Consider the following 20931-nt stretch of genomic DNA (forward strand, 5'->3'; position numbering starts at 1 on the left):
CCTTGATCTCGGCCTTAAGCACGGATTTTACGTTTCGTCAAGGCACGGAGTTTTTATACTCCTACCTACCTAGGTAGGTATATGCATGCCAGCATCCTGATGTCATACAGGATTGCTTACATGGAGATCATTGTTATTGCATATCGACAACGGACGAATGAGCAAAAAGGTCTGATTAGACAAGATATAAGGCAATAACGACGCCCCAGTCTCAGCCACAATTGGCGCGGACAAACCCCTTGCATTACATCAAAGTCTAAACAGCATCTGCAGAAACCCGACTCAAGCCTAACTCAGCCCTGAGGAAAAGCGGCACATACGCCCTGACAGCAAACCTGGGGCCCTCAACCATCGAAGCTCCCATCCCCATCCCCGAAAAAAGCAAAACGCTAACAACCGTCAGCACCAGCAAAACCCCGAATGCGGAATTCCGAATATTTGCCTTCCAGATCTTTAGCGTCCGCTGCCGTTTCGCCTTGAACAGTTGATCCCGTTCTGGCAATGGTAGATAATCCAGAACCATACCCCCCTCATACTCCTTCGTATTATTGTAGTGCGAGAAGCGGGCCACGACGCGGATGACGTAGCGCATCATGAACTGAGCTAGAACGGGGTATTCGAGCGAGTGCACGCGCGAGAGGCGGTATGAGAAGTCGCAGATTTCTTTGATGCGTGGTTGGATTGTTGCTCTGTATGAGGTCAGGGCGTGTCGGATTTCGGCGTCGGGTGGTTTTGTGGATGTGTTTTTGTATGGGGCATTGAGTTTTTGGAGGCTGTTTGCGAGGGCTGCCGAGGTTTCGATGCAGAGGTTTGCGCCTTGCGCAAAGTTTGGTGTTAACTGTTTTATATTAGTATTGTGTGGTTTATAGAGGGAGGGGGGAGGTTAGGCTCACCTTGAACACGGTGTCGCCGACCCCGGCAATGCGTCCAGCTGCCCATGTCTTCAGGATCCCCTCGGGGGTGGGTGTTGAGTTGACGGATGGTGTGATCTGCCAGAGGTCGCGGAACTTGATGTTGCCGTACAGATGGTAGTCACCCAGTTCTTCCAGCTTCGCCTTGACTTCCGTCTGCGACCACCGCGGTACATTGGGATGGACATATGTCTGATCCATTTTGACCATAACAAACCAGCTGATCGTGGAATCAGCGTTGGGTATAATTGTCCAGAAGGCGTGCGGGTACGAGCGGGTATAGATCTCCCCTGGCTTTAGGGTTGCTGTCATGCCCGTCCCCTTGGTTGGCGTTGTCATGCCGAGGAAGCAGGTGTAGTCGACTGTCATATTGCTCTTGTCTTTTACCAGCGACGCGGAGCCGGGGGTATCTGCTAACCGCCACATTTCCCGCAGCGCGATGCCGTGGACTCCGTCTGCGCCGACGACGATGTCTCCCGTATATTTCTCCCCTTTCTCGGTTGTTACCGTCAGCCGTCCGTCGGACGTCGTGTCGGGGTTGATATCGACGACTCTCGTTCCAGTCTTGACTCTTGAACGTCCTTCTAGCGAGGTGTAGAGCGCGTAAAGGAGGTTTCGGCGGGTGAGTGCCGTGAAGGGGTATCCAATTCTGCCTTCATATATTAGCTCTGGGAAGGGATACGGGAAGGAAGACAGTACCCGGTGAGATTCCGCGCAAACATGGCATGCCGGTTCGCATATCCATCCGGAAGAGCAACATTGATGGCCTGGATATCGGTTGTACATTTCTTCAGGTAGTCAAGGACGCCGAGTTGATCGAGGATACGGCATCCTGCGGGTTGGATGGCCACAGAGCCACCAATATTCGTCGTGATATCTTGGTGCTTTTCCAGAACGACATAGTCAATCCCAACTTTCTCTAGGCAGTGCGCCAGAGTCAGGCCAGAGACGGCACCGCCGATTATAATAACCCTGAGCTGGGAGTTGTTGCTAGTGGGCTTCATCATGTGGGGATTGGGGCAGAAACGGGGGATGACGGCCAAAGACTCCAAAGGACACAAGCGGCATATAACACTCCTTATCTCAGTATCTCCCTTTCTTTTGCAGCGAACGGGTGTAGTCCGTGTCCGAGCTTGGTTGAGTCGACCGAGGCTCACTTATCGGGGACGACCTTAGCCAATGTTAGCCGCGCTCCAGTGACACCCGGACATGTCATCACCGAGATCACTGGCACTGTTGTGGAGGGACATAACGGATATCACGCCTGCAAAGCAGAAGGATCGACCATATCAACGTGCTGACTCGGACTAATCGCGGATCCGGTGTGTAACGCGCTCTGTGCCATAAGACGGAGTATCTGGATGACGAGCCCCTTGCCATTATAAAAACAGGATCTTAAACGCCAGTGGGCTTTTAAGCATCGTTATGCTCTGAAATATTCCGAGTTATCGGCGACCATCGGCGATCATCTATATATGCTTTTGGTAGGTAGTCCAGTTCTAGGCGGGGTCGCAGTTGCGGGTTCGTTTCTTTTGCTGGCATATAACGTCATGCCCGTATCTCCTGAGGCGTACGTGTCAGTATGGTGCAGTATTCTGGCAAGTAAGAACACTTAAAACTGCAAACTTTTATTCGCCGTCTTTCCTGTAACTGTTCGCCCTTGGATCATTGATTCCAAATCACCCTGAGAAATCGGGGTAGTCGAAGAGTAGCAGGCAAGAGTCGCATCGGGCATTCGATAAGCATACGCGCACCCTGCAAACTGTGGATGAGGTCGGAGCACTTGGTCCATTGAGAGATCTGGCGATGAGTATATTGGCTGCGTTGCGGCGAAAACTATCGCTAGGGTTCATGCAGGAGAGCTGTATAGAGAGATCCAGGTGTATGAAGTATGTTTAGTCCTATTGAAATGTTACTATGAGGATATTAGTAAAATGCCCTGTGTTGATAATTGAAGCACGCACTAGAAATACATACCTTATCCTCATTGCTACCCGAAGATGTACTCTTAGTACGTTCCCAAGACCCTGATTGTTTGCTACATAAGCGGCGCATATCCCACTAAACAGGGGGAGATCCCAGGCCTCCAACAAGAACGACGTAATGATAACCACAGCGGCAAGAAAAGGTCCCTAATCTGGTACATATCAGGTGCGCAAAACGACCATCAAACTAGGTGGTACGCCAAAAGGAGAGACAAAATCCAACATAGTCTATTCGCCGTCTCTAAGTCAGCGAGTGTGCTGTGTATCTTGACGAAGGCCAGTCGAGTCAATTTTCAATGCCACTCAGCGCAACAATCCTATTGAAAGTCCATTGCATCTCTAATAGTTCCACCGACGGTAGGGGCAAGGTATCGGGGTCGCTGGTTCGGAATGTGATTGTGCCCTTGGCACCAGTTCCACTAGGAATAGCTTGACCGGTTAAGCAGTCGAACAATTTTGTGTTTCCAGGCCCTTCGAGAATGCTCCCAGGCAGGACAGGGACAGTGATAAGAGGCACATCGGCGGAATATTTGCACTTTGGCAGCCAGAAGAAGCGAACTTCAAGTGTTGTCCTGTCGGGGGAGAGCTTGATAGGCTTCAAAGCGAATCGGCCGCGCCGCCAAAGTTGTTCGACGTGGAGAGAGAGGGTAAGAAGATTTGAGCAAATCTGGCGTTTGGTGGCGTCCGGAAGCGATATGCGTGACACCCACTGGTTGACAGTCTCACACCCCCAGAGCATCCTGACGAACTCCCAGAAGTCATTCAAGACGTCGGGGCTTGCTCCCTTGGTGGAGTTCAGGCTAGGTGGGAATGTTGTAACGGTGGCAACAGGTTCGCTAGCACGAGTAATGACGCACTTTCCTTTGTCTCTTTTGATGCACTGGATCTCTCAGGCCCTGTCCGGTTTCGATGTCTTGTGGGGATATGTCACTTACATCTTGAATGGAGAGATTGCGCCACTCTCTGACATCCATGTCGTCCTTTTTGACAGGGAGATGTTCTGTAGCGTCGTCTGTCTGCGAGCTACTCATTGAAGCCCGTCTCTTGGTCGGAGTAACGTACCCCCGTGGGGTTTGTGCTAATGTTTGACTGTTTTCCCTGATCTGCGCAGCTGGGCCATGGTCCACTTGCCGTCCAGTATCTATAAGGACGCCGCATCAGTTCATACATTGGGCCTCCGATTGGGTGCAATGGTAAAGGGTATCTCACACGTGCACAAAGTCAACACAGCGTGGTGGCTTCTTATGGCATTTTTGATCTTGTTGGCCTTCCGAGGGTCTCTGCTTAGATTGTCAACAATGCGACGCAGCCGATGGATATCCGCGAGCCAAAAGCAAGCCCAAGTTGCTTTATCGACATGGGTGATGCCCGTTCCCTCGCTTATAGCCTGGATGAGGGCGGCGCGGTCAACGTCGAGGAACTCGCTTGCGGGGTTGCAGTCGTCCGTCATTGCGGCAGGTGGCTGGAATTGCAAAGGGAGGGAAAATTGCTTAGTTTGTCGCCGGTGTGAAAGTGGTGGCCAATGGGTTGGTGAGATGTGGTGAAGACTGAAGATGAGAGAGGAGGACAAGAGAGAAGTGTTATGGTTGAGAGGAACAGGCGAGCACCTGGGCACATAGCCGGTTGCTGCAGTAGCACCACAGAGGAATCGCCTCTGTGGGCATTCACTTTAACTCAACACAAGATTTCTTTTAGCTTGGCCTTCAGCTTTATTCAGTCTTCTAGAAATGTCGGGCTCTGTCTTAATAGGAGTATTGACCATGTACGAAACTGAGAGTTTGTTTTCTGTTTGATCCCCACGTTGCTGCCTCCAACCCAGCCTCACCCCCAGGATGTTACTAACATTCAAACTTGAGTCTTTCCAAGTTATTTACTATATGAAACTAGCAAAATACCGGTTTAGAGGATTAACAAATAGCTCTTCTAAGCCTAGTGCCTCTAAGACAGGCAATCTGGGAAAAAGATTGGACATGTCCAGCTAACTTGTGTCAACCCATGTCGGTCAGAGGGCCGGACATGTCATTGACCACCTTTAGGTACAATCTCTCACTTCAAAACAGCCAAGTCCTCACCCTGGCTCACCACCTCAACATCTGCCCAGTTGATTTTACTATAAGTACCCCCTTCAGTGTACTTTAATATCTTCCCATCCATGTGGTCTTCTCGCTACGCTGAGTTCCGTGCGTCTGCTTCGACGACCGCTGCCAGCTGAACCCACTCTCCACAGATACAATCTCCGGAATCTCAGCCGACACTTTAAGTCAATTCTAAAGGTGGACCCCGTCTCCTGCGTCCAGGTGCTCGTCTCCGTAACCTCATGCTCACCATCAACAGACCACTCAGCCTCACCCGCATTGAAATGCCACGTCTTGACGTCCTGCGGCGAGATTCCATCGCCATTCGTCGGAAGGTTCAGATTAACATCCGACACAACCGACAGCTACTGCTTCAGGAACAACGGTTTCGCAGCGAAAATACTATCCCCATCCGACGCTACCCCCATCCCAATGAGGATCCCACTACCGAGCGCCATATTGTGCCACGTTTCCATCGGGTTTCCGGCCGGGACTCCAAGTCTGCCCGAGCGAAGTCTCCTCGACGATCTTCCCTAGTCGCTCAGCACTACCAGACTCGTGGTTACTGTACAAGGTGAAGTAGTTGAACCGCTCCTCGGGCTCGGGGGCAAACGAGCTCCCCTCTCGCAGCGCCTTGCCAATCTCGTCTGTTGTGTTGTCGCTCCAGGTGAGTGTGATGCCGCGCACGTAGTACTTGTAGTCGTCGTAGTAGACGCGTATAGACTTGAGGGTTAAGGCCTGCTCGATTTTGCAGTATTCTTTTTTTTCGCCTCGGTTGCCGCCGTTCCAGTTGTTTGGGACGATGTAGTCGCTGCTCATTTTGCTTGGGGGTGTGGTGTCCTGCGGATGCCGTGCTAATATTGCAAGATTATCTAGGATTGGAAGACGGAGACTGAGCGTATGGGTCTCAAAAGTTAATGAAAACCAAGGAGGCCTAATATGAAAGTCTGATGATAATGTCGGCCAAGTTGGCCGTAAGCGATGTCGAGCTCATCAACATCAGCGGGATGCTGCTTGCTCTGTTTAGTGGCAGCACAAAAACCTTAAAAGCTTAAGCGCTGTCACGGCGTTAGTCTGACGTCCCTGTCTTGCTGGAGCTTCTTGTGATTTTTATTTTAATTCTGACCTCTGAACGACTGACAAATCCTGTAGCCGGTATCCCTTCCTAGGGAAGCGCGGAAACCATATCTTTTGCCTGAGATGTATATCAATCTTAACGGCATATATATTAACAAAGACAAAATCAGACTGCAAACAATCAGAGAGAATCACTAGAAGCCAAATCGGAAAAGCGCGCATTCAGTGTGGCCCAATAATCGGCAACGCCTTCTGAACAGCCAACGTCCAGTCAGAAACAACGGCCAGTGCGGACCGCAAGTGCTTCATATCCAATGCATCCCCCTCGTCGAACGCGAGCGATCGAGCGCAGCTAACCAAGTTCTTGACCTGTCGGCCATTAAGCGCCGGCCCGGCTAGCTCATTGAGCTGGTCGTCACTGAAGCCGATGCCTTGGTTTTCGTTCACACTTACCTGCTTCGCATGGCGCGTGAGGAATGTTGTCCATATAGCTTTGCGAGACGTAAAGTCCAAGTCGGGATAGGAGAAGCTAAAGTGGATTCGACCTGTTATACCCGCTTAGTATGGAATGATTGGAGACGAGAGGCAAGGTGGACTTACTTCGAACGCGGGATCAAATATTCCTATCCTATTCGTTGTCAGAATCATGATTCCCTTGTAATATTCTAGCTGGCGCAGGAAGATTGAGACGAGTGCGTTGCGGATTACATCGGTATCGTTCCGAGCTTGGAGGAAGACGTCGGCTTCGTCGAGAAGAAGGATTGCGTTCCACCTTTGAGAGAGCTCAAGGATTAACGTCAGGCGACTGTCCACATCGGCAGGATTGGTGCCTAGCTCTCCGGCACTGACCGAATAGAGTGGTCGCTGGGACTCTTCAGAAATGGCTTCGGCTGTCAATGTCTTGCCGCAGCCTGGTCCGCCGCTGAGAAGCCCAATCAACCCCTTGCCCTTTCCGGCGACAATGTCGTCGAAGTGGTCACTCTTGTGTGTGTGCTGGGTTACTAGGGCGTGGATAAGTTTCTTCTTGTTCGGTTCGAGGACTAGAGAGCTGAAGGTGTCGTGTCCCCATTTGATGGTGCGACAATAGTCCATGCCCAAGCCACCTAGATTCATTAGAAAGATCATTTTCGTGGGTAGAAAGACTCACCCCACATCTTAGCTCCGAAACTGAAGCCAAGTACGATGGGACTACATATGGCGAAGTCATCGTCGTTGTCGGGCATGCCGTTCTCGAATTGCCTGTAGACATCCTTGTAGTACGTGGCATTTGGCTCAAAGGTCTTGAAAGCTCTCGCATCAACCATTGCTCTCCCGAATGACTGGCGCACGTTGTAAGAACGGCCTGGACGTCGATTAGGAAGCAAGACTTACAGAGAAGGCGAACTGCTTCGGCTCCAGGTCCTTGTTGAGGATCTCCCGCATCGCCAGTCCGTCGCACTCGAGGTATGTCTCACTCCTCAATTCACAATAACGTTTTCCTCGCTCGACAGCTTGTTTGTAGACATCAGATTTATCTTTGACGAAATCCAAAGGAAATATTTCCAGGTCATAGATCTTACGAGTACCTGGATACTCCTCGATTTCGAAATGTTCGACTTTTGAGAAGCCTAGTTTCACACCGTCAAAGACAACGACGTCGCACAATATCTGCCAGTACTCGATGACATGTCCCTTTTTTCTCCTTATTCTCTGTCTGGCCTGGCGGAAACGCAGGATTTGCTTCTGTTGGGTAAGTTGGTGGTAGTGGTAGACAAGGGACCTGGGAATGAATAAAGCCCAGAGAAGATCCCAAGAAATCTCCAGTCTACAGAGCAAGGCGTCCATGCTAGCGATATGGTTTCCATGGTCCTCCTCTATATACGCCAATGCCACGGATAAGTCATTGACCAAGGCGGTATTCGGCTGGGCTTTGGCCTTCTCGGCTTCAAATGTTGTCTTCAGTCCGAACCGCGAATGGTAAAACAGAACTGGCCTGGCCTACAGAAAGTTCAGTATAGTTATTTGTCGGCGGATGGCGTTTCGCACATTTGGAGGGCTCTCCTGCACCAGGCTCTCGGTGCCGGGATTTAATTGCTGCAGAACCTCTGCCACCAGTGGACTTCTGATCTCAATGACGGTGTCTTGATGTCTGCCTTTGACGTCAATTACACGCCGCACAACAAGAGCAGCACCTTTGAGGTTCTTCTGTTTCTCTTTCTTGGCCGTTTTCTTGAGCCTCCAAGTGTAGGTGCGGCTGGCCTTGGTTAGCAGGTGATCGTGAGAAAATCAGGTAGATAGAGAGCGTTACTAATCGTAGCTGGAGAGTCCAGTTAGCAGTCTCCTAGGTATATAAGTCACGGGTACAGAAGAGCCTCACTATTCGTCGTACCGTGCGATGCGCTTTCCCGCCGGCACCACGTCCTTGCCTTCCTTGACCTCTTCCACCAACTCCTTACCTTGATCATTCGGCTCTGCCATTCTGATTGCCCAGAGTGATATTGCAATCAAGCATCGGAGAGTTTATCCTACCAGCAGATGAGGGATTAAATAGACGGATGGAGGCTCAGCGTGAGACCGACCGGTCAGCGACGCGTTCCAGCCGCTGGTGCCAACACAGACCATCCATACTTCGACAAGGGCATCGATTGGGCTAGAGATATGAGATTTCATCCCAAGACGGAGAAGCGGGCTTTGGCCTCATGCTGTCCTCGTCTCCAAGCGAATGAGATCGGATCGCGACGCGACGCTGAGGCTGAAGATTACTGTCTTCTGCACCTCGACCCCGCTCCGCGTCACCCTCAAGTCGTACACAATGATGAATGACAAATTCTTCGTGGGGTCCGTGAGCTCATCATCTGAGGCTCTTCATCGACCCATTCTTCGGTGCGCATGAGATTGATTTGCGCCAGGGAGCAGAAACAATGGAGAAACCACGGGCAGCGGGAAGCAGCAATGCGTGAGCCACACCTTTCGGAAGCTCGACTATGCATACTAACTTTCTTTTCTCTAGCCCTACCACGTTCGAACGGGCATTCTCGGCCTACCTCGCATCGTTGCCGGACAAGAAAAACTCGAAGAAAATGATATTTGACAGTATGATAACATGCGGTGCGATTAACGCCGAAGAAATGCAGAAGTTTGTCGTGGCAACAGAGGATAGAATTTCGAAGAGAACGCCCATGCGCGTCTTCAATCGGATAGTGAAGCCGATGGTGGCCGCTCTGAAAGGGTACTATGGCATATTGGATACGATGTGCCAGACGAATCCGTCTCCAGCAGCTCTCGTTTGGGGGTCGCTCAAAATCATTGTCGATGTAAGGAGCCAACCTTGATTTCTCCTTCTATTGTACACTAATTGTTTCATCAAGTGTGCAGATCGCTTTGGCAACTTGTTTGAAACCATCAAGCAACAAGTTCAAGATCTGACGTTCCACCTTGAGCGAATCAACTACTTTGATGAGCTCTATAAGGACACCTCCATGCAGACTCTGCTGTGCCGGTCGTATATCAATGTGCTCCGATTCTGGGCCCGGGTACGGAAGGAGTGCGAACGGAGCAGTAAGCAATCGTTCAACAGGTTTTGTGGCGAAGCTGAACGTATGCAGTTATCAACATGTTATTCAAATCCGCTGGGCCGTTTAGCACGAAAAAAATCGGCTCTATAGTGTCTGACCTGAAGAAGGATTCAGAGGAGATTGGGGACCGGGCGGACATGCTGGAAAAGGGTCGAGCGCAGATAGAGCGGGATGCAAACGCACACCACCGCAGGCAAGAGGAAGAAGATCGGAAAGGTAAGAATTATTTCTTATGCTTAACTACGAGTACTAACTGCCTTTCCAGTCTATCTATACGACCGTGTGAAGCAGTGGCTAAGCGTTCGAAGTATCTTCCAAGACATCCTGGAAGCAAACCATCGCCGCCACAGCATCAATAAAGCAAGCCATATACCCGGGACTTCGGAGTGGCTCTTCCAAACACCCAAATTTCTCGATTGGTCTGGGAAAGACTCTCAGTCCCCAATCATCTGGATGAGTGGGGATCCTGGCACGGGCAAGTCAATTCTTTGCTCGCGAGTCATCCGGCACATACAGGATGCAGATCCGACCGCTGCAATCGCCTTTCACTTTTTCAGATTTGACCAGGAATGTTCTACTATTGATTTGTTACGAGTCATGACCGGCCAGTTGCTTGAGAGTCTCAGAAAATCCACCAAAGACGTGTCAGACAAGATTTTGTCTCTTACAGAAACCCTAGGCGCCTCAGTTCAAAATGTGATGGACATGATGAGAGCCATTACGTCTTCTCCGTCTCTTTCTAGGACATTTCTTTTTATTGATGGGCTTGACGAAGAGCTCTCTGAACGGCGATGGGTGACAGCCCGAGATACCCTGGATTCGCTTATCTCTCTTGTCACGACGCATCCTGGATCATCCGTGAGACTGTGGTTGTCTAGCCAAGCACATAACCCGATCCTGAAGACTATGGAGGGGTACCCAAGGATCCATTTGGTTGACCAGAACGAGAGCGACATTCGTCTCCTCTTCGAAAAAGGCATGCGAGAATTGGAGCAAGAACTGGACGACATTGATACAGTCGTGGAAGAAAGAGAGCACTGGTTCAAACTGTTGAAAGAGAAAGCGGGTGGTAACTTTCTTTGGGCTCACTATATGATACACAGTATCAGTGAAGAGGCCGAATGTGTTGCAGATATTGAGGATCTCATTGAGCATTCTCTCCCCAAGGACATCAACGAGTACTATTGTCGCCAATTCAGACGCATTCCAGTAGCACATCGAAATCTAGCTAGGTGAGTTCTATCCAGGGTGTGCGAACTCAAATATTGGCGCTCACTGAACAACAGCAAGATATTCTCGATTATTTGCTTTTCCCGGCGTTTGTTGTCTCCCGGTGAGCTAAGCGATGCCATGGGGGTTATTCGAAATCCTGCAGCCCAGTCAACGAACGATATAGAACGGAGGAGACCGCGTCCGAAGCTCATACAGAAACTTCTCTCGCCGCTTATAGTAGAAGAAAAGGGCCCCTCTGACACTGAAAAGCGATATCGGTTGTTCCATTCCACTGTGAAGGAGTTCATTAGAAACAATCCCAACGTTCTGACCGAAGGTGACGGGGACGTTGAGAATCCTTACATTGGCCCCTCCATTCTGGCTGATGCGTGTCTTCTATATCTCTCACAGCCCAGATATAGCAGCCTCTTGGAGAAGGTTGACGGAGTCTGGAAGACAGCGGGTGGCTATTCGCCAGATAAAGATGCATTCCTCAGGTATGCAGCCAAGTACTGGCACCTACATCTAGAGGACGTTTTGCCATCCTCCAGTCTTACGGATAAGATATCAACCTTCTTGCGTTCTTCGAACTTCCAAACCCTCCTCCAGATCCAACATCTCTTTGTGGATTCGCAGTTTGGCAAATTCACATTCAATAGCAAGCCTAGTACTTCGAAGTTTATCAGGAGAGCTTTTCCGCACTGGTTTGTTAGGTTGGCATTGCGGGACCCTACTATGCATTTTTCCCAGGATTACCGGGTATTTATTCATGAGTGGGCTTATCTTTTGGTTTGCGGATGCTGCGAGAACCCTTCCTGTGAGATGGCACGTTACGCAGGCCAAATTGATCGTTGCATTTTTGGTACCTTGGGAACCAATAATTTCATGTCGAACATGAAGAGTAGGTTCTCTGGCTTCTCGCTCTGTACTGGTGATCATGATGGCATACGCACCATTCAAACCTGCTACGAAGGGTATTCGGCATGTGGTAAAGTCGTCTACCTGGTCCAGTTTCAGTCGGTACCAACCCTTGAGACCCTCCTTATTTAAAGGCTAACTCTTCCAGGCATCGTGTTGCACCAATTCTTTACTTTCTATGCGAGACTTGGAAGTTGTTTGATTCTGAAAAACCTAGATTGCAACAAAGACAAACACTCGAGATTAACGAGGAAGATGCAAACTGGAACCTGTTCATCAAAGACGGAGACCCGCATAGTATTGGAAGATCTGGCAGAGCAAAGCCAGTAGCATTTGACTATGATGCTCGTGGTCTTCGTATTGGCTCTCAGTTGCATCTGAGAGATGCGAACGGCCTCTTTCAGAAGATACATGTTGGCGATGGTCTGAAACCCGCGTTCCCGGCATATTTCGAAGAGTTTCTGACCCAAGGCAAACACCTGGTGACGATAAGCCGGAGAAGGGCGCCTATCCCCGGCGAAGAGGGTCTCAATAACTTGACTGACAATCCAGTCCTCGACGACATAGGAAAGCTCTTCACTGAGTGGGAGAAGGAAGGGGCAAATGATAGCAACGACTCGGATGTGGACAATACTGACGAAGCTTCGTCCAGCTCAGATAAAAGCGACACGTCTCTACCATCAACTAAGACGGGGATTGACTGGAGCTCCGGAGATGAGACCTGGAGCGAAGGGTCCACTGATGTTGAAGAAGCAGTCGGGGATGAGAATGCCATCATATTCTTCAAAGGCTACATAGACAGCTCTAGCAGCTCTGATTCTGGCTCTGATACTGACGGTGTGCCCTCGGCCAGTGACGACAGTGAATCTGACGCAGGCTCCGGCTCCGACGGACTAGGAGCGACGCCCCATTCTCGTTTCCTCCGCGGATTCTTGGATGATGACTCTGATGGTGACGACGCCTATGTCCCGATCGCCGATTCTGACGATGGTTCCGATGGCAACGTATATCCTCGCTCTCGAAGGCACTTCCGCAAACAAACCAAGTCAGGCCTCGAGGCTTCACTTAAGGTCTTCAGCATATCTGACACCGGATTAACATGCATATTCCAACTATCAAGGCCAATAGACCTTTTGCTCTACGACTCGCCTCCAGTTTTGCATCCTCACAAGCCACTCATCATTTGGCCCATGAGTCCAGGAAACGTGCTCTTTGCCGCGTTTGAGGAAAAGACGTGGTTTAAGAGGAAGCTGAGACCTACGACCACATTTAGTAAGTCCATCTACACCTACCGGCATATGCGTCCCTTAAACGTCTTTGGGGGTACTAACGCTCCATAGCGCGCCAAATAATAACAAAATGCCACTTCTCACCATGCGGCGAGTACCTCCATATCGCCATCCTCGAGGTTCGAAGGAAACCCATACCGGAGAAAAAGCGCAAGAGAACAGATCCAGCTCCCAGGGGGAACTTGATCCCTCTCCATCTTTCCCTCTTCGTCACTACACACAGGCTCTCCTCGCGCAAGACAACCCGCGCCCCTCCAACGCAGATCTACAGGACGAAGATTGAACTGGGCCACTTCCACTCCCTGCCAGTGTCTCATCAGCTCCCCTTCACGTTTACCTGGGCGCCCACAGAACTGTACTTCACAATCAGTGCGCAAAACCTCGTCGTCTTCAGGATTAGGCTATTCCCGTCGCGTGGCGAACTTGAGTCGGTGGAGCCTGTCCTCGTCCCTAGGGAGAGGATCTTTCTCCCCGAGACCGCGAGCACAAGGGAGGTGCGCTTTTTCCCGTCCTCCTCTACGTCTAAACTCTCAGAATTAAACAACGGAGAAAAAAATCAAGCCAGCACTCAAATGCACGTCCTCATCGGCTCGCAAATCCGCTCATCGCGCGTCCTTCTCGGTGAAGCCACGCCTTCGAACTCACCCTCAGCCTCAGCCTCGAAAGCCGATACCACGCACAACGAAGGCGGTTTCCAACTCGAAGGCGCAGCGTGGATCCCGCAGTGCGAAGCCGTCCGCGGCGTCGAAGGCGCTGTCTCCATGCCCGTAGGCTTCTATATCTCCAGCGAGAAGGATTTCGGGGGCTGGGTGCGGTCAGATGATGTCGTCGATGTGCCGGCGGATCGGGGCGTCGGGCAGCTGGATTATAAGGTGGAGAGGTTTGATGTTGAGGAGGATTGTGGGGATTTGGAGCCGTATATTATTTAATGATCTTTTTTTTCTTTCTTTGGGCTATGGTAGTTAGGTTGGAGGTCTGGAAGAATGTCAGTGCAATGTATTTTTGCTCTTTTCCTGTCGCACTGTCTGGCGTACAACTGCATGAACTATAGGTGATAGAACTCGATGGATAATATCTTTATACAAGCGCACTGGCCTATCGCCATTCAGAGATAATGTTAGTGTATACAAACCGGATAAGTCAGCAAATGAGGCCAGACCGCCAAGTCACCGCATCAAAGAAGAGAGGGGAGAGTCTCAACAAGTCCTCAGTATACAAACAGCAGTCACCCATATCCGTAATAGGTGTACGGTAGCATCCTGACAATAATATGTAAGTATACAAGGTCATCGCCTGCTCCATTAGCCGTTTCCAAACTCTCAGAACTCGTTCCATGGTCACAGTCCACATCGGCGCTTCACTTTCTTCAAGAAAATCAATGGCTCTCAAGACCACTGTACGCCTCGAGCCTGAACAATGTCGACAATCGAGCATGTCGATTCGACGACTGAATCCGGTCTTGGTCGGTCCGGATGCTCTACCTCGTCTTCTGAGTGATTTCCCTTGAGAGAGTCATCGATACTGATGTTGGATTCCTGTCCCAGAGAGTCAGGAACATCGGTGTCAACCTGCTCTTCCACAGGATCACCAAGAACAATGTCCTCGTACTGTCCCTGCCGCAGTATGCCCAGGTAGATTTCCTTGGCGAGATCCTTGGGTGAGCTTTCTTCAGGATACATAAAAAAGGGGTCGACGTTCCTTACGCCTCTTAATCGCAAGAATTCATGGAGATTTTGGGGCCATTCTGCTTCGGGGAGTTCATTTCTGACGGCGTTCCAGATGAATGCTCTGAAGTACTCCCAGTAATTGCCTAGGTTCTCGTCGGGCATCCGGAAATCCTCGACATCTGTTGTGCCCAGCTCCGGTTGATGATAGACCATTTCTAAGAACTCGAGCGCATCTCGGACGTCAGTTATCGGCTTCAAAACCTTGCTCCGTAACCGGTCCACTAGCTGGTCTTGGACTTCTTTCGTTGTTCGGCTGATGAGGTATGCTAGGCGAGCGGCTGGTGAATCGAAGTGGTCAGCATTTTCGTGAAACTTCATTTCCATGAGGTATTTCCAATTCGCTACAGAAGGATGGTCTTGATCGCTCAGCAGCGGTGGGTCAGGTAGGGCTTTAGTTTGCGTCGTCTCCGTGAAAGAACGATATGACGCTTCTGATGTGTTTCCGTCGTGGAGTATGGTCTGCGCTGTCAGTCTGTTCTCAAGCTCCGCAAATCGATCCTTGTACACTTCTAGCTGTCGCGTCTGTGCGGCCACTTTGTCGCTCAACTTCGCAATCTGACATTTAGATGTTTCATGCTGCATTTTCTCTTCTTCGAGTTCGGAACTCAGTGCCACGTATCGACCCGTGTATGCAATTTGCTGCTGTTTCTCTGTTTCTAGTTGGGCGTTTAGACCTGCAACTTCTTCATCCTGCCGCTGTGTCGTAGTTGCTAGTGCATTGAGCAATTCGGCGATCCGCTTACCCTGCTTTCGGATTGTCTCCTTCTGGGCTTCCAGCTCGGCGATAATGCTCTCGTATTTCTGGGCGCGTGACTTCCATTCCGCGATCAGCCGTTGATTGACCTTGTGAGCCTGCTCATGAGTTGCGAGCTCAGCGTCCAAATTACCAATGCGTGTGCTGTACTCTCGTGTTCGCTCTTCTGAGGCAGATAGCCTGGCCTTGAGCGCCGTAATCTGATCCTTGTATGCCTCCTGCTCCTGGTTCTGTGTTGCAAGTTGGTTACTCATTTCGGTATTGCGCAGCCCGAACATCTGCAGTCGTTCTTCCCGCTTGGCCAACTTGTTCTCCAGCTGCGAGATATGGGTCTTGTTCGGATGGTGTTCTAAATAGCGGATGCGTGACTTGTACTCTGACAGCTTGGACTGCAGGGAGCGGATCACATCCACGTATGATTCCTGTTGCTCATACAGCTGGCTGAAGACGAATTTCGGTGATCGCTTGATACGGTCCAACCATTCAGTGAGGTTCACGCAAGCTTTATCGTTGCCGTGTCTTATTTTTAGCAGCCGTGGATTTTCTTTATCATCCATCCTTTTGTGTTCTTGCCATTTGTCTTGCTCGAGGATACGATCCTGCTCGAAAAGTGGTATCAGTACGTATCGCTGCGAAAAGGCAAGGAGGGAGATTAGATTTGGCAAACCTTGTATAAAATGAGCGAGATCTATAGAGGCTGGTAACCATGCATTATCTGTTGCGCTAAAGCAGCGAACAAAGCAGGTCTGTGTTTGGCTGGAACTGAGCAATCCATAGATATCAGGCGTAGATTGAGGTCCAGACCGATAATGGTGAGTGTCCTACAGGTGACTGCTGGACAGCCTGGGAAGGTACAAGTCAGGTGTCGCCCCATCGTACTCTTTCTCCCTTCTCTCCTCTCCTACCAAATCACCTTCAGAGAAGACTAGGTCTTGCTTCGAATCATCCTTCATTTTGATTCCTCTATTTACTGAAAATGTCGTCTCTGCACAGCGCTATCACTCAGGACTCCAAGTTTCGCCTACGGATTGAACCCCCGCGCGCCCTGCTTCCCCGCCTGCTCAGGGGCAGGTGAGTGGTCTTGCCCGTACTACGGAATAATATATTTTATCGCCACTAACCCGCTTCTTATCTCTAGGTGGGGACCAAAAAGCCAAGTTGCCTAGCGGTGCTGCGGTCGTAGCCAAGCTCCGAAAGTCTGGGGGAAACTGCGAGAAAGGGGCGCCCGACGAACGAAGGATCGCGGATTCCGACGTCAACGGACATGGCCGACTTCCAGAAGGCAGCTGTCATCGTGGACGATATCTCGGTATCTTCGTTGCTTATCAAGTGGCAAGTGCCTATCACTAGCAGATTTCTTATCTGCGCCTCGTCAATCGTCGCCCTGGTTCCACTCGGCAGCTCAATTCGCCCGTTTTCACGGTTTCACGCGCCCAGCTATTGGTTTATGGCTCCGGGAAGCTTGACTCGCTTGACAGTCGCGTGTTTCGAGACCCAGAAATACCCACGCGACAATCTCTTCTTGGTCGCGCCGTATCCATACCAGAGATATCGCCTCCGTCTTTTCCGGAAATGACCACATTTCATCGCGAGGGCTGGTCCCCGGGTGGGCCGGACGATAATAATAACTGATTGTGCGCGTTTGTGTGTGTGAAGAATTATCTTCAGGTCCACCTACATATACAGAGCTCGCCCCCCGTCACAGACAAGAAAAGAAAAAAAAATGTGAACCTCAACCCAGCCAAAGGGGCGTTGCTTCCCTTTCAACAGACTTCCTTGTCTCGTTTCGTGATTATACCTTGATCGAACGACATATCCTCTCAACAACAGTCTCTCCTACCACAATGGCTGGAGCTCACGATTTCGACCTGGAGAAGAACCCTCCAGTAGCTCAGTCAACGGCGGATAACAGCAGTGATGGCGCTGTGCCAGGCGAGACCTTCACCTATGGCAACTCCCTTTACGCGAAGATTCAGCGTCTAGCCGGAAAGCTCAACATCGAACAGCGTGGCATTGAACGCGTTCCCGCTGCGGAACAGACGGATACTTCCGTCTTCAACATTGGCAGCATGTGGCTGGCGGCCAACATGGTCGTCAGTTCCTTTGCCATTGGTGTCCTTGGAAAATCTATCTATAACCTTGGCTTCGTTGACGCCATCCTGACAGTCCTGTTCTTCAACCTCCTTGGTATTATGACCGTCTGCTTCTTCTCTTGCTTCGGTCCGTTCGGGCTGCGTCAGATGGTGTTCTCAAGGTTCTGGTTTGGATGGTATGCCACTAAAGGATGTGAGTATTTCAAGCCCACCATCGTTGATACCGTGCGGCGGGGACTCATTCATAACTCTCTCCTGCAGTCGCTGTCTTGAATATCCTCGCATGTATGGGTTGGTCTGCCGCCAACACCATTGTAGGCGCTCAATTGCTCCATGCGGTCAATGACGATGTACCTGGCTTCGCTGCTATCCTGATCATTGCCATCTGCACGCTTTTGATCACGTTCGCGGGCTATAAAGTGGTTCATCTTTATGAGTACTGGAGTTGGATTCCTACCTTCATTGTGTTCATGATCGTCTTGGGCACTTTTGCACACTCTGGGGATTTCATAAACATCCCTATGAAGGCCGGAACGTCCGAGATGGGCAACGTTCTCTCCTTTGGCTCAGCGGTCTACGGCTACGCCACGGGCTGGACTAGCTACGCGGCTGATTATACCGTGTACCAGCCTGCCAACCGCAGCAAGCGCAAGATCTTCTTCTCGACCTGGCTTGGACTGATCATTCCTCTTCTCTTCGTTGAAATGCTCGGTGTTGCTGTGATGACCGCGACCGAGATCGAGGGCAGCAAATACGCTTTGGGCTACAGTGCGTCCGGAAATGGTGGCCTCATCGCCGCTGTTCTCGAACCACTCGGAGGCTTTGGCGACTTTTGCCTCGTCATCCTCGCCCTCTCGATTGTTGCAAACAACTGCCCGAACCTTTACTCCGTCGCCCTCACCGTCCAAGTCCTCAGCCGCTATGCCCAACGCGTCCCTCGCTTCATCTGGACTGTCCTTGGCACCGGTATCTCAATAGCTATCGCAATCCCGGGTTACTCCCACTTTGAAACCGTGCTGGAGAACTTTATGAATTTCATCGCTTACTGGCTGGCCATTTACTCCGCGATCGCCATCACGGATCACTGCGTGTTCAAACGCGGCTTCTCCGGTTATGCCATCGAGAACTACGACAAGCCTAACAAACTCCCAGTCGGTATTGCCGCCGCTTTCGCATTTGCGTTCGGTGTTGCTGGCATGGTCGTTGGAATGAGTCAACCATGGTTCGTGGGTCCAATCGCTAAGCACGCTGGTGGCGGCGATATAGGATTTGAATTGGGCTTTGCATTTGCTGGATTTACGTATCTCTGTTTGAGGCCTATTGAAATTAAACTTTTTGGGAGGTAATTTGCTATTTTATCATTGTTATTGGGCTGGGTCGGTCAAGGGATGTATATATAGTTTATAGATAGATATCATAATCAACGTCATGCATTAACTTCATTCCTACTTGTAGGACCTGGCTGCGGGGAAGCAGGCTAGATACGTCCTTACTTTATGGTAACAAAATAGAATCTTCCATCGACTCGATCAATTGAAGCGAGACGACATGCATACTTTGTACTTATCTCGCTACGTCCAGCTGTGTACTACTTTTTTCTTGCAGGCTGCATACCATCTATGTTAGTAATATGTACTTTCAACCATTAATCTCTCTCTAGCTCCAGGTTCATAAACCGTTATTGTCGGCCATATTCCATTTTCCTCGAAATCTCGAAGTAAGTGAGGTGTAGGTATACCTCATGCATATCACGTGACTTATCATCCGCACCGCCACAGGCGCCACAGCACACCCGGCGAACAAATCCACAACGGAGAATCAGCTTTCAGAAATCCAGAATCTTTCATACACGAACCTACACACACAAACAGCCACAATGTCCCGACCAGCAAAGTACGTATCTCTTCACGAACCTCAGATAAACATCCGCCGAAGCTGCAAAAATATTACGGGACTCAAAAAATCTAACTCTGCCTGAACAGGGCCGACTGGGCCGACGACGAAGAATTCGACGACCCCTCTGCCCTCCCCGCCCAACAAGTCACAACCAACAAAGACGGCACAAAGACCGTAATCTCCTACCGCTTCAACGACGAAGGCAAGAAAGTCAAAGTCACCCGCCGCATCAAAACAACCGTCGTCCGCGAACACGTGAATCCCCAGGTCGCGGAGCGCAAGACATGGGCGAAGTTCGGGCTCGAGAAGGGTCACGCCGCGGGCCCCTCGTTCGACACCACCTCCGTCGGCGAGAACATCGTCTTCAGACCCTCGGTTAACTGGAAGGCGCAGGCTGCCGAGGCCGAGAAGAACGGCGGCGAGAAGGGGAGCATCAAGGACCAGCTTAAGGATAAGAAGGTCAAGTGTCGGATTTGTTCGGGCGAGCACTTTACTGCCCGCTGTCCGTTTAAGGATACCATGGCGCCGGTCGATGAGGGTGGTGCTGCGGGTGGCGAGGGCGGTGCTGGGGGTGAGGAGGACGCGGCGGGTGGTCTTGGTGCTGGGGGTGGTAGCTATGTGCCGCCTCATCTGCGGAAGGGTGCTGCTGGTGGTGGTGAGCGGATGGCTGGCAAGTATGAGAAGGATGATCTGGCGACGCTCAGAGTTACGAACGTATGTTCTCTCTTTCCCCTCTTTCTCATTCTCGTGGTTTTGCCTTGTGCAATGCAAGTGTGGGTGTGATGCTAACGGCTTGCTCGCTCCAGGTCTCCGAACTCGCCGAGGAACAAGAACTCCGGGATCTGTTCGAGCGCTTCGGTCGTGTCACCAGAGTCTTCCTGGCCAGGGACAGGGAAACCCAGAGGGCCAAGGGCTTTGCCTTCATCAGCTTTGCGGACCGGAGCGACGCCGCACGTGCCTGCGACAAAATGGACGGATGTGCGTTTCCCACCCCCTGCCCCTGCTCTGACATTTGCCTTCATTCTCATCTCCCACCTTATTTCCATCTCCATCATATCAAAATACGCTCCGACGCTGACTTCTTTCTTCTCATTCAGTCGGTTACCGCCACCTTATTCTGCGCGTCGAATTCGCCAAGAGGGCCACCTAGATTCTCTTTTTCCTCCATTTTCTTCGCCGTACCATACAATTCATATTATTCTTCGGGGTTTATTTCTTTGCTTCAATCGGGATTTACGACGCTGTTTCAGCCAGCCGGTCTAGTTCGGCCTGTCTTGTCTGTCTAGGCGAATTAGATGACTCCTTATCATACTCTTGCCTCACGAGTTCCCTTCTTCTCAATAAAAGTGTCATGATCCGTTGATAATGAAGTAGTACGATGAAGAATGCATGGCGTTCCTTGTTAACCGGGTTATTGAATTCATCTTAAGTCGTATAGCA

General features: G+C 50.6%; 6 protein-coding genes across 6 annotated transcripts; 2 read left to right on the forward strand and 4 right to left on the reverse strand.

The window, feature by feature from the left end:
- Nucleotides 1-256: 256 nt before the first annotated feature.
- BDW74DRAFT_173855 (FAD-dependent oxidoreductase) lies at nucleotides 257-1915 on the reverse strand (the record flags this gene model as incomplete). Its single annotated transcript, XM_073727889.1, has 3 exons — nucleotides 257-838; nucleotides 894-1560; nucleotides 1611-1915. The coding sequence occupies 3 exons, from the start codon at nucleotides 1913-1915 to the stop codon at nucleotides 257-259; spliced, it is 1554 nt and encodes a 517-aa protein (XP_073589123.1).
- A 1267-nt stretch (nucleotides 1916-3182) lies between these two features.
- BDW74DRAFT_173856 (uncharacterized protein) lies at nucleotides 3183-4346 on the reverse strand (the record flags this gene model as incomplete). Its single annotated transcript, XM_073727890.1, has 3 exons — nucleotides 3183-3776; nucleotides 3832-4037; nucleotides 4106-4346. 3 exons carry the CDS (start codon nucleotides 4344-4346, stop codon nucleotides 3183-3185), a joined length of 1041 nt encoding a protein of 346 aa, XP_073589124.1.
- A 1924-nt stretch (nucleotides 4347-6270) lies between these two features.
- On the reverse strand, nucleotides 6271-8505 carry BDW74DRAFT_186410 (ATP-binding protein; the record flags this gene model as incomplete). The annotated part of the gene is made up of 6 exons (XM_073731259.1): nucleotides 6271-6593; nucleotides 6645-7151; nucleotides 7196-7367; nucleotides 7420-8025; nucleotides 8074-8281; nucleotides 8405-8505. The coding sequence occupies 6 exons, from the start codon at nucleotides 8503-8505 to the stop codon at nucleotides 6271-6273; spliced, it is 1917 nt and encodes a 638-aa protein (XP_073589125.1).
- A 443-nt stretch (nucleotides 8506-8948) lies between these two features.
- On the forward strand, nucleotides 8949-14117 carry BDW74DRAFT_186412 (uncharacterized protein; the record flags this gene model as incomplete). Its single annotated transcript, XM_073731260.1, has 9 exons — nucleotides 8949-8983; nucleotides 9038-9341; nucleotides 9396-9585; nucleotides 9633-9752; nucleotides 9868-10834; nucleotides 10889-11830; nucleotides 11881-11928; nucleotides 11962-13004; nucleotides 13073-14117. 9 exons carry the CDS (start codon nucleotides 8949-8951, stop codon nucleotides 13948-13950), a joined length of 4527 nt encoding a protein of 1508 aa, XP_073589126.1. The 3' UTR covers nucleotides 13951-14117.
- A 289-nt stretch (nucleotides 14118-14406) lies between these two features.
- Nucleotides 14407-16059, reverse strand: BDW74DRAFT_173860 (uncharacterized protein; the record flags this gene model as incomplete). The annotated part of the gene is made up of 1 exon (XM_073727891.1): nucleotides 14407-16059. The coding sequence occupies one exon, from the start codon at nucleotides 16057-16059 to the stop codon at nucleotides 14407-14409; it is 1653 nt and encodes a 550-aa protein (XP_073589127.1).
- A 1287-nt stretch (nucleotides 16060-17346) lies between these two features.
- On the forward strand, nucleotides 17347-20641 carry BDW74DRAFT_165452 (uncharacterized protein; the record flags this gene model as incomplete). The annotated part of the gene is made up of 5 exons (XM_073726418.1): nucleotides 17347-17788; nucleotides 17857-18817; nucleotides 19578-20205; nucleotides 20298-20469; nucleotides 20589-20641. The coding sequence occupies 5 exons, from the start codon at nucleotides 17347-17349 to the stop codon at nucleotides 20639-20641; spliced, it is 2256 nt and encodes a 751-aa protein (XP_073589128.1).
- Between the last annotated feature and the right edge of the window lie 290 nt (nucleotides 20642-20931).

Source organism: Aspergillus multicolor (genome assembly GCF_047715735.1).
Source record: "Aspergillus multicolor strain CBS 133.54 unplaced genomic scaffold BDW74scaffold_2, whole genome shotgun sequence".
Lineage (NCBI taxonomy): Eukaryota > Fungi > Ascomycota > Eurotiomycetes > Eurotiales > Aspergillaceae > Aspergillus > Aspergillus multicolor.